This window comes from Ursus arctos, unplaced genomic scaffold (assembly GCF_023065955.2).
Source record: "Ursus arctos isolate Adak ecotype North America unplaced genomic scaffold, UrsArc2.0 scaffold_22, whole genome shotgun sequence".
In the NCBI taxonomy this organism is placed as follows: Eukaryota; Metazoa; Chordata; class Mammalia; order Carnivora; family Ursidae; genus Ursus; species Ursus arctos.
In genome coordinates, this window is record NW_026622897.1 from 61,288,454 (window position 1) to 61,300,739 (window position 12,286).

The 12,286-nt window shown below is 48.0% G+C and overlaps 1 protein-coding gene across 3 annotated transcripts in view; it reads right to left on the reverse strand.

Annotated features, from left to right (window-relative positions):
- The window catches only part of TRIM66 (tripartite motif containing 66), a 59,976-nt gene that overhangs the window by 40,308 nt on the left and 7,382 nt on the right, over positions 1-12,286 (reverse strand). The window contains exon 3 of one of the 3 annotated variants that reach the window (XM_048217267.2): positions 10,485-10,791. In XM_048217267.2, the coding sequence (XP_048073224.1) occupies positions 10,485-10,791 (307 nt within the window). Of the gene's footprint in view, positions 1-1,719; positions 1,824-2,419; positions 2,641-10,484; positions 10,792-12,286 lie in introns of those variants that run through there. The other 2 variants (XM_044379452.3, XM_048217268.2) reach the window with 2 other exon arrangements.

Below are 12,286 nucleotides of genomic sequence, written 5' to 3' on the forward strand. Positions count from 1 at the left end.
AATACGATCTTTGAGAAAAGGCAGGTGAAGACTTTTTCTGCCTGGTAATAAATCTGGGGATAGTTTCATATTATAGGACCAGTGGTTCTCAAACTTTGTTACATATTTGAATCCTATGGAGCACTTTAAACATACTGATGTCCAGGCCATACCAACTAAATCAAAGTTTTAGGAGGTGGGATCCAGGCATAAGCATTTGTTAAAATCCCCCAGGTGATTCCAATACACAACCACGTCTGAGAACCAGCACCTTGGAGAGAGCATCCCCTGCACCCGTACCTGAGCTGGATAGCTCTTTCCCTGTACCACACAGCTGAGAAGGGCAAGACCGTCCAGTTTTAAAGAAGTTAGGAAACATAGTGAATGCAGCTGTGATGTATCTCCCCTCCGGCAGGGAAGGGAAGAGGGCAGATTCCTGACAGACAGCAGGGTGTCTTGATACCTAGCTACCGTGGGGACTGGTGGTGAGTTAGAGGACACATCCTGCCTCCCTTAATTCCCCGCTCCACTGAAGCACCCAGGAGCTAAGGGCTCAGGGTGCCTGAGCGTCGGCACCACAACCACTGCCGCCGGGGCCTAGAGTGTGCTGAGCTCAGGGTTAGTGAGGCAGCAAGGGAGGGGGGTCAAGACTGGGTAGCCCACCCTTCAGACATGAACAGCAGCGCCAAGGCAACCTGGGGACCAGGGGACTAGGCTGGGAGAGAAATCCCAAGGAGGTCTCAAGAAAGCTAGCATTGGGTCAGCTCAGCCCACCAGGTAGGGACCCATAAACCCCAGGCACATAAGTCTGAGGCTGACCCTATGCAGCCCACTGAGGGTTAAGAAGTCCTTCATTCGACAGCTCCTGTCCACAGCTCCAAGGAACTTTACAGCTGGGGCCCAAGCTCTGACTCCCACAGCACAGTGGCGCGCTCTGAAGCAGCCTGACGCTCCTCCTCCAGCTCTCACCTGTAGAACCAAAGCTGCATGGACCTAGCTTTTTGCATGTAGCCAATTCCCTCACCATGCAGATGGTGACGTGGAGGCCCAGGGAGAGGGAGGGACTTAGCTGAAAGCCACGGAGCCCTTATAAAATATAGGTGCTACCTTGAACCACTAAGCAGTCCCTGATTACCTACCTCTGGAACCACAAGTAAGATATTCTACCTCCTTATGCCTCTGTCAGTCACTAGGCAAGGAGAAAAAACAAACCAACCAACCGCCCCTCTGGTGGTATCCTCTGGCATGTTGGCCATCCTCACCACCCATTCCCGCTCTCCCACCCCAGGGCAGCCCCAGGGTACTAGGCACCAGCTAAGCCCCCCACCACAAAAGCCCCTACAGCCCTCCTCGAGCCCATAACTCAAAGCAGCACCCCCTCCAGAGACACACTGCACCCACTCCCGAGATGCCCAGTCCCTGCTAGAAAGGCAGACTTTGATCCTAAGGGGACTGCTGCTCCTGCCCCTGGCTGCCAGCAGGCTTACCTGTGGCCCTGCTGCCCTGTGATGAGAGCAGCACCTGGGAGAGAAGTCAGAAGAGCGACAGGTGAGACCACCACAGGTCCCAGAGGACGGTGCTCACCGAGTGCCTGGGCACACCCACCCCGCGTGCTGCAGCCGGCGGGGCTGCAGGGCCGAACCCTTGGGGAACTGGGTCCTGGGTGGGGTAAAGGGAGCACCCTGGGTCCTCTCCTTCCTCTGATACATTCTTAGCCGGGGCTGCATTTCTCCAGCTCACCTGAGACGCTCCTGCAAGAAAAGGTTGGTTGACTCCTCCTGTTCCTGTTTATCTCGAAGGCTCTGCAGCAATTTCCCAAACTGAACAGCAAGAGGGAGACCTCAAAGAGGCGACTCTCTTCCTAGCTGCATCTCCTTCCTAATCCTCTGGGTGCCTTGGAATAGCAGCTCAGAAGGAAGAAAACGAGATTTTCAACTTTCAGGAACTAGCTCTGCCGCCCTCTGCACGGCTCAGGAGGCCATCACTCTCAGCCTTTTAGGACTCGATCCAGAAATCCTTCAGCCCTCCATGTTCCCCAAAATGACAGTGCTCATGTATGGCTGGGATCGGCCCCGATCCGGCAGCTCATTTAAATAGAGCTCATCACAACAACAGTGTTGGTGGAGAAGTGAGTAGCTGCAGGGCCCTGGGGACCCCCTGTTTATACGTAGGAAGAATGATGCAATCTGGGTATCAAAATAGCAATCCAGAACAGAATAACAGGCTCACGCAGCAGCGGTGCCTGCACACCCAGAGCTCAAGTTGACACACTCTGTCAGCCCCACACTGCTGCAGCACGCAGATGCCAGGCACACGCTCTCACCGCATCATTTTAAAAATCAGCAGGAGCCCGAGATAGCCCTCCATGCCCCCGGCACGGAAGGAGGGTGTGGGGGGGAGACCTTCGACAGACATTAAAATCTATCTCCTACACACTCACCTGCTCCTGCCACTTCACCTGAAGTCCTTATCCTGTGACGTCACAGCCAGTTGCCATAGTGACCAATTGTCCGTCACAAGTGGAGGATTAGGACTTCGGATGGGGAAGACACACAGTTATGATGCACAAAGGTCCTGGGAGGTGTCCCTTGGCAGCTAACTCTACCCTCCCCGCCCCCACCCCGGGGAGATAACAGTCGAACACAAGCAGGGAGAGAAAAGGGAAGGAAAAGCAGGGTCGAGTTGAGGGAAGACGTTAGGAGGGGGCAAAGCTACAAGTACAAGATAATTGTAAAAGCAGAGAGCACAGGAAACGCGTGGGTGGGGAATGGCAGGGAAGATGCTTGGAAAAACTGTCAGGACAGTAAGTTCCTGAAGGGCCCTGAATGCTAAGCTAAGGAGCTTGACCTTTATCCTAAAAGCAAAGGCTCTGAGAGGGACAGAGCTGGGCTTTGTGATTATCTTGATGAACTGGGGACGGGGAGGGGGGGCGGGGGGGGGTCAGGGGGAAGTCTTGTCCAGTTTAGCAGTAGCGGGGTCCCAAACAAGGGCAGCAATGGAAAGAAAGGGACAGAAGAGTCGTTTCAAAGAGAACCAATAGGGTGTGACCAAAATAGGCTGTGGGAGGGAGTGGTGGTGTGTGAAGAAAAAGGAGTCAGTGGAGGGGCTGTCAGGACCAGAGGTTAGAGGGAGGGAGAGCGCTGTTCCCAAACCCCATCTTACGTGTGCTGTATGTTCTCTGACATCAGTAGCCTCTTTAGGTCAGGCTTCACCCTGCTTTGCTGGACCAGTGATTCACAAATCTGGAGGGTCTGTTACAAGTCCTGAATCTACCAAATCCAAATCTCTTGGGTGTGGGTGTGGGACCAAGAATTTATATATTTTTGGCAAGTTACCCAAGTGATTCTCAGGCATTCAGACGGCACTGGCTCAAGGACCAGTGAGCTGGAAGCAATGGCCAGGCCGACTGCAGTGACCGCCCAGCAGGGCTTTCTGCATCCAGTCTTGTCTCTTCCAATCATTCTTCTCACTAAGCCAGAATAACTTTCCAAAAATACAGATTTGATTGTATTCCACTGACTGAAAGTATCCGATGTCTCTCCGCTGCCTAGAGAATAGCTTAAATTGGTCATGACCCTTCACAAAATGTCCCCGAATTTCCCTTCCAGAATTCCCACTTCCCTCCTTCCAACAATCTTAGACTGCAGCCAAAATTAACTCTGTCCATGTCCTCCTGCCTTTCCCCCATAGGCCTCATCCTAACACTATTTCCTACCTGCAGGTCCCTCCCAGATTCTGGCCTGCCTGGCTCCTACACAGATAGTCCTACTTGATGCCACTCACAAGTTCAAATCCATCCCATTTCCCCAGGCAGAGCCTAAACCAGGGGTCAGAAAACCACAGCATGCTCCTTTTTGGAAATAAAGCTTTACTGGAACACAGTCATGCCCATCCATTCCCGAATTATCTGCGCTGCAGTGGCAGAGCTGAATAGTGGTAACAGGGCCTATAGGACCCACGGAGCCAAAAATATTTACTATCTAGCTTTTTACAGACAAAGTTTGCTGGTCCCTAGCCTAAAGCAATGGCTATTTCAATTCTTCTAGCCTCGCCCTTTGGGGTTCAATCTTGGTAATGGGGATCCTGCTTATTCCCAAGTCTACCTCCACCCCTGCATGCCCAAGTTCTGATAACCGGGTCACACTTGAGCCAACCTTCCGTCTGGGGTAGGACATTAGGAACAAGAAGAGGGTATTCCAGGAGGAGGGAATACCATGAACAGAGGATTGCAGATGTCAAAATGTGAGGCCTCTAGGGGAAAGATCGGTAAAGCTGGTTCATGGAGGGGAGTGACAGAGGTGAGGCTCTAAAGTTAGTTTGGAGTCAGATCGGAAAGAGACCTGAAGGCCACACTAAGTGTCTGTTCTGAACCGTAAGCAATCAAGAGCCTCTTAGGTAGCTAGAGCAGCAGGCCCACAACAGAAGAGAGTGATCAGGGTTGAAGCTAGAGGATTCAAGAGGTGAAGTGATGTCAGGCAAGGGGATCCAGAGAGTGTGGGGCAGGGCCAGGTGGCCCATCCTAGCCCAAGTCAGAACCTGACACGAGAGCTGAGGCAGGAGATGATGGTCCACAGCTTTCAGAGCTCATGTTCGTAGGACCACCCAACTGTGAAATCAGCTTTCATGAAGGGCCAAGAAAGAGCCCATAGCGGAATGCAGAAGGTACAGGTAGGATGGATCGAGGCTCATCTCATCTGATAGACTGGCACCTCTACTTCTTTCACGTCAAATCTCAAGAGTCAATCCAAGGACTGCACTGACATACTCCATGCAAAGCCCCTGTTCCCAATTCCAACCGGGCCTGGACAGAGTGACAGTGGGAGAACCAAGGGCAGCAGCCTACTCTAGGTCTGCAGCTCCTACTGGCCCTCAAGTCCAGGCACGCCCTGGATTGGCAGGCAAAGGAGCTGAATTTTTTTTCAGGCTCTGTAATAACTATGGCATTCAGCAGGATTCTAAGGCTTTCTTGACTCCTGATGCTCCCTTTATGCAGCATGGGATTAGAGATAAGCTCCAAGGGTCTTTCCTGTTCTCTAGCCTCCACAGCAGTCAACCAGGACTGGCCCCCTTGAATGAGAGAGTTCCAGTAGACAGGGGGCCCCTCCAAGACCCTGTCCATCAATTACAGCTACCTTGAACTGAGGGAAGGCTCAGCAAGTCTACTCTAGCTATATCCTTCCAAGCAGTGCTGGCAGCAGCTAGCACATTCCTCCCCCCACCCCCGCCACCCCCATGCGGCCTGCCTCCTTCCCAGTACCAGGGGAATTGCTCTCCCAGTAACAGGTACCGTTCTGAGGTGCCAGTGCTACTCCCAGGGCCCTAGAGAGCCAATTAAGGTGAGGAAACTGTTCATGAACTAAAAAGCCATCATGCTGATAGGCTCGGGAGCTCCAGCTTCTGCACCTGCTGCACACCCAGCTCTGTCCATCTCAGCTGCCTGTCCTCCACCTAGGAGACTTGGGTCACTGCCCACAACAGACCCCACGATGGTTGGACACACCATTCAGCACCTGGACTGAGCCAATAGCAGTCACCTGCCTTCCAGGCTCCTATAGCTGAAATCTCACCCCCACCCCCCGCCTCCCACCCTCACCCCAGGCCATTAGAGCCCCTCCAGCTGAGCTCTCATTAAGATCATCATTTCTTTCTCTGACTCTGAGGTTGTAGCATCTTGCATCAGTTCCCTCTCTTTGGATCTTCCCAAAGTCCCAAGGCCTGCCCACTAAGGGACAGAGATTGCTCCCCCTTTCAGCATCTATGGTTTACAAGAGACATGCTGTCACCCATCATTAGCATCAGGAAGCATGAGGCCATGGTGGTTATTTGGTGTTCTTAGAGCTCTTCAAGTCCAGCCCTGAAAGCCAGAGGATTGCCCAGTCAGTTAGTGCCAGAGTCCAGACTGAGCTCCAGGGGCCGTGACTTCCAGACCAGGGCTCTGCCCACATCTCTCACATCACCCACATCGATAATGGGAAAAGTAAGATACTAAACAAGTAGATTCTAAAACTTTGATATCAGAACCAAGGTCTCTCAGCTAGGATTTGTCTTTTAGTAGAGTTGAAAAGGAAAAAGAATGTTCCTTTTACTTACATGGGGAAGGAAATATCTAATCAATTGCCCTTCTGCCCTAAAACAACAACTAGAGCTATAGGAGTCCTGAGAATTTTGAAGACAACTGCAGCACGTAGTAAATGTCAGTTTCAGGCAGTCCACTCCCTGCAGAGCTTGCTATATTATTTAAAGTATCACTTGGCCACTCAGTGGCCAACTTCTCCCATAGAGTTGGACCTGGGACCATTTCCAGTTAGGCTGAAAAGCAAACAGTCCCACGTATATTGGCTCTCATTGGCTGAGTACACCCATTTCCCATACCCAGCCTTTCTGCACGGAGCCCGCAGCTCCAGTCATCCCACTGCGTGGCTAAGACATGTGTGCTCAGCACACTGCTGCCTTCACGCTGGTCCTCATCACTAGCTTTGGAAAACTTTGCCCAGCTGGTCTCCTTAGAGGTGGAGACCTAATACAGACACATTTCCTAGTGGGACAGGGTTGCTGGGGAAAGTCTCCGTGAGGCTGTGGCCGCATTAAAGATGTGCACCTGAGGACTCGGGCTGCAGTGCTGGTTCCTTCCTCAAAGATTCTCCATGGAGCCTCCCCATCTGTTCAGTGATTCCAGGTGAAATCTTCCCCTGAGTAGAGTGCTTACAGTGCTCATCACAAACGCTGAAGACAGGTTTGACCTGACCTGGCAATTACCAGTTGTTTTAGACCTTAGACCTCACATATTCACAGTACCCAGGGTTTTCATCTGCAAAATGGGAATAATACCTAATTATAGGGTTGTTGCAAGGTTTTAAAAAGATGAGACAGGCACAAGTACCCCAAGTACAGTGTCTGCCAACCAGCAGCTGCTTGATCTTGCAACCTGAGAAACAGACAGGGGAGCGTCACAAGTGGAACCGTCTGCCTTCCAGGTAAGAGCCATGGGAGATCTCTGCGGATTCACTGATTCAATCGTTTGTTCAATAAATATTCACTGAAGCCCCCATCCTTGTCAGGTTCTGTGTTGGGCTGTGGGCTGGTAGAGATGAAAGGCCCAGTCCAGTTAAATCAGGTGCCTCCCCTAGTGCCAGGCACCAGTGCAGAAGTGCAGGCCTGGGGAGGTCCCCCTGAGGGATCAGAGTTGAAAACCAGCTGCACGACCCCTGAGCCCAGGCACACAGCAACGCTCAGCTCTGCCCAGCAACCAGCAGGCCTAGATTCATAGAAGTGGACTTATCCCCATGCACTATTGGCCCATCCGGCTGGAGGCACTGATGCTATGGAACCCTGTTTATTCTTCAGCCTCTACCCATCTCCTCTCTAGCTGCTCCCATATTTTACTTTTGAAAACCCCAGACTGGCAGAAATAGGATAAGCATTTTAGCAAGTCTGTGCCCCTACTCTGCTGGACAAAGTGGCAGTCCTAAATGCTCTTTCCAAAGAACCAGAATCCCAAGCATGGCTTCTCAAATTACAGACCAGAAATCCAGTTCAGGTATTGGGTCTTTCACTAGACTAACCAGAGATAGACAACAGTGCTCCTTTCCATGAGACAGCTCATTTGGGTACCATTCTTTCAGTTCTTCCAAAAACATTCAGTGAGCACCCACACAGCACAGAGTCCTAAAATCTCCAAGTAGTCACGGAAGCTGATTCTACTCTTTACCCATAAATGCAAATATGGAAGGTAATAATGGCCTGGCCAGGTCATAGAACATACTAAAGAATGTAAGATGCCACATATTCAAGAAATTGTCTCTCTTATTCCAAATCAAGCATATTCACATCAGACTGATTTTTTTTCCACTTCAGTTTCAAAAGTTCTAAATAACAGTATTTTCTCAAGTTTCTCAGCTTCTTACTATCTCCTATGAGCAGTACAGAATGTTAGACATGTACGTGATCATTTAATCTTCCTAACAATCATCTAAGGTAATTATTACTATCACCATCCCCATGTTGTAGGCGACACAGCTTGCCCAAGCTGCACAACTCCTAAGTGGCAGGCAGACTTGAACTCACACTCAGATCCCCAGACATATTGACACCGAAGCTTATGTTTTATTCTCCATTATATACTCAGAATAACTTGGTGAATGAACACTATGATTCTAATAATAGGCGTTTGTATGGCTTAGTTTTCTGACTTTAGAGCCATACAAAGCCTTGAGACATGCATATTAGTTCGTGTTAAGAATCCTAAATGAGATCAAACGCTTAAACACAAGAGTTAAACTATAAAACTCTTAGAAAATACAGGGGGAAAACTTCACGACAATGGATTTGGCAATAATTTCATGGTTAGGACACCAAAAGCACAGGCGATGGAAGCAAAAATAGATAAATTGGACTTAGCAAAATTAAAGACTTCTGTGCATTAAAGAACACTATTAATAGAACAAAAAGACAACCCATGGAATAGGAGAAAATATTTATAAATCATATATCTGATAAGGGCCTAGTACCCGTAACATATTTTAAAAACTCCTACAACTCAACAACAACAACAAAAAACCCCAATTAAAAAGTGGGCAAAACTGAAACTATACCATCATACAACTCTCCATTCCTCCCTGCTCCTCGCCGTCCCCCAGCCCCTGGGACCACCCGGCAACTTCCTGTCTATGATTTTGACTACTCTAGGTACCTCATGGAAATAGAATCATAGACTATTTGTCTTTTTGTAACTGGCTTATTTTATTTAGCATAGTGTTTTCAAGGTTCATTCATGTTGTAGCATGTGCCAGAATTTTCTTTTTTATTAAGGCTAAATAATATCCCACTGTAAGTATACACCACATTTTGTTTGTCCATTCATCTGTCAGTTGGACACTTGGATTGCTTCCACCTTTTGGCCATGAGAATAATGTGGTTATAACACAGGTGTACAAATATCTCCTTGAGTCCCTGCTTTTAATTACTTAATTCTCTCTGGATATATCCAGAAGTGGAATTGCTAGATCATATGTTGATTTTATTTTTAAATTTTTTGAGGAATGGCCATACTGTTTTCCACAGAGGCTGTACCATTTCATATTCCCACCAATAGTGGACAGGATTCCAATTTCTCCACATCCTCACCAACACTTGTTATTTTCTGTTCTTTCTTCGTAGTAGGAGCCATCCTAATGGGTGTGAGGTGGTGTCTTGTTGTGGTTTTGGTTTGTATTTCCCTAAAGATGAGTGATGTTGAGTATCTTTTTGTGTGCTTACTGGCCATTTGTATCTCTTGTCTGGAGAAATGTCTACTCAAGTCCTTTGCCCGTTTTTAAATTAGGTTGTTTTTTATTGTTGAGTTGCAGAAGGCCTTTATATATTCTGGATATTCACCCAACAATGCTGGAACTTTTTAAGACATATTTAAGATTCACCATGTTTATAAATTTAACTTATTAGATTTCCAAGTCTCCTTTAACTAGGAATATTTATTTGATGGACAACCAAAATACTGAAAAAGAAAATAAAATACATTTAATTTATAAAAGCAAATAGTAGCTAGATTTGTAAATATGTTCAAATATTAATAAAAACCCCTTTAAAAGTGATTGTTAAAATTTGCTACATTTATAAATAGAGGAAGACACATAAGTTAAAATTAAAAGTTTAAGGAAGGACTAAATTTAAGTTTAAAAATCAGATATTAATTTTAAAAATCAAACTAGGTCATCTTTTCTGTGCTCCAGATTCACAAAAGAGCGCAGGGAGGTCACACAGTTTGCCCAAAGGTTCAGAGGGCCCCAAATTCATAAAGACAGCTGCACCGCTATAATGCCTCAAGGCACCTCGCCTTGGGCTACAAATCACTTTAGTAATACTGCAGACAACAAAGCAAACAGAGAAGATGTTTCTAAACGCTCTCAACTTGTCTGACTTTCTCATCCTCCAACCTCCAAGTTCGTCCAACAGAGACTGCATCTCTATTATAGGCCCGTGCTAGAATGCTGAGCTGGAGGGACCTGGTTCACATCTCCAAGGACTCACAGTCCTCAATGAGATTGTTCCCTAGGAAACCTGATATTCAGGAGCAAGACGCAAGCTCCTCCCCCCTGGCAGCGACTTAATTGGTGAATGGTTCACTAGCCCGCGTCTGTTCAAAGTCAGTTCCTGGCCAGTCCTAGGGGGGCAGTAGCTCTCCCTCCGCCTTGGAAGTTTAGTGACTCAGGACAGTGTCCTCTCCATCTGGGGAGTCAGCCAACCCTTGAATCAACACCTTTCCAGGTTTCTCAGTTTGCCACCAACTCAAAGAAATCCCAAACTTGCAAAGTCCCAGCTTACAGAATAGAGATAGCAGGCATCAGGAGGATTGCTCTGTCTCCCAGATTCCCCAAAGAGTTGTGTTCGGCAATGAGTATCCCTTGGGCATTTAAATTCTGATTCTTTCTACACCTGAAATTCAGTTCCTATGAAACAGGAAGAGACCGGTTATATGGAAGGAGGGGAACTGGTGATACTTTTGTACTTACCATCTGGGACAGTCCCGAGAACCTTGGCCACCTGCCTCAGCTCCTGGATCAAGCCCTGGAAGCAGTCTTTACAGAGCAAATGCTGGCAGGGTAGGAACCGGGCACCCACATCGTCCAGGTCCTGTCGGCACACGGAGCAGGTCTGTACCATGGCCTCCATCTGACCACTCCCATGTTTCTGGTCAATGAGTGGCAGCCCCATAAAGCTCATGCCCATATCGGTGCCCATGCCCGTGCCCGGGACCGGGGGTCTTCCGATGATATCCTCAGGTGTGAAGCAGCGTGTAGAGCGAGCAAGCTCCACTCCCTGTAAGTGAAGCACAAAGCACGGTGACTCATTTCTTTTGGGTGGGGAATGCTCCTGGAGGACTCAGAGAGCGGGAGACTTGTGCCCTGCAGCCTGCAGGCCTCAGCCTCGCACTCTCCCTTGAGCCCAGAGACAGTCTCCAGCATCTCCGCTGCAGAAAGCAAAGCCAGCAGAAGTCTGCTAGGTGGTAGGCTTCTTACACTGTTTGTTTGCCTTCAGAAGTATCCCACATCTACCTGCGCTTCTCTTTATTAGTGGGCAAGCTTGAGCCGAGGTTTCATTGGGGAAAAGAGAAGGAATGTATTAAGAGTCAAGTGTATGCCAGGTCCTTCCTATGCTTTGACTCAGTTCTCACAACTACTCTTGGAGATAAGCATTATGATACTTTTACAAATCAAATAAAGCCATGAGGGACAGGCTGGGGAAACTGAGGCTCAGAGAGGCTGGGTCATTGTACAAAGACAGATGGTAAACAGCAAAGTTCAAATTCAAATTCAAAATCAGACTTCACCCGTTACTACTGAAATATTTCTCAAGCTGAGGTCCACACACATATTTTCATGAGTTCCCTCCAGTATTTTTTTCATTAGTATTCATTCTGATAAGAAGTTTTTAATGTATCAATATTTTTTAAAAGATTTTATTTATTTGACAGAGAGAGAGGCAGCGAGAGAGGGAACACAAGCAGGGGGAGTGGGAGAGGGAGAAGCAGGCTTCCAGCCAAGCAGGGAGCCCGATGTGGGGCTCGATCCCAGAACGCTGGGATCATGACCTGAGCCGAAGGCAGACGCTTAACGACTTAGCCACCCAAGCGCCCTAATGTATCAATATTCTTATCCACCACCATGAGCTTTTAGAGGCAGTGCTAAGAGTTCAGGAGCTAATGCACACCATGTTGTATTACTTTGTCTCAGGCTAACGAGGAGAGAAAGGGGCAGACTTAATATGTAAATGATGCATTCTTGCCACGTGGAGGCTCAAGAACGGCGTGGCACAGGGCGATGACTGCTTCACGGTACTTGGAACAGAGGAAGGAGGTGGGGAAATTCAGTCATCATCATGGCAGTGGCAGTTGGTCAAATCTGGGAACACGGGGAACACCACATTCAAGCCGTACTAGCAATGCAGTTTAGCAACACGTCATCTGCAAATGAAATCAGTATTTTTAATTTGTTTTGGTTTTTTATAACTTGTAAACTGTATTCAGTTTTATACTTGTATAAGAGCAAAAGAAGTGTACCTGGTTTTATATTTGTACTTGAGAAAGAAAACAAAAATCATTTAATTCAAATCTGGAGCTCTGTATTTATGCAGATTTGAGAGAACCTTCATTTCAGTCCATAGTCTTTGAGAGCCAAACCAATTCAAGACAGAGAATGACAGGGCCGGGAGAGGCCAGGCTGCTTGGGGGCCCACCAAAATGTCACTAAATAAAATAACGGATCAGTCTGGGGCTCTAAGAGCACTTATTTCCCAGCGGGCAGCATGGTAGACT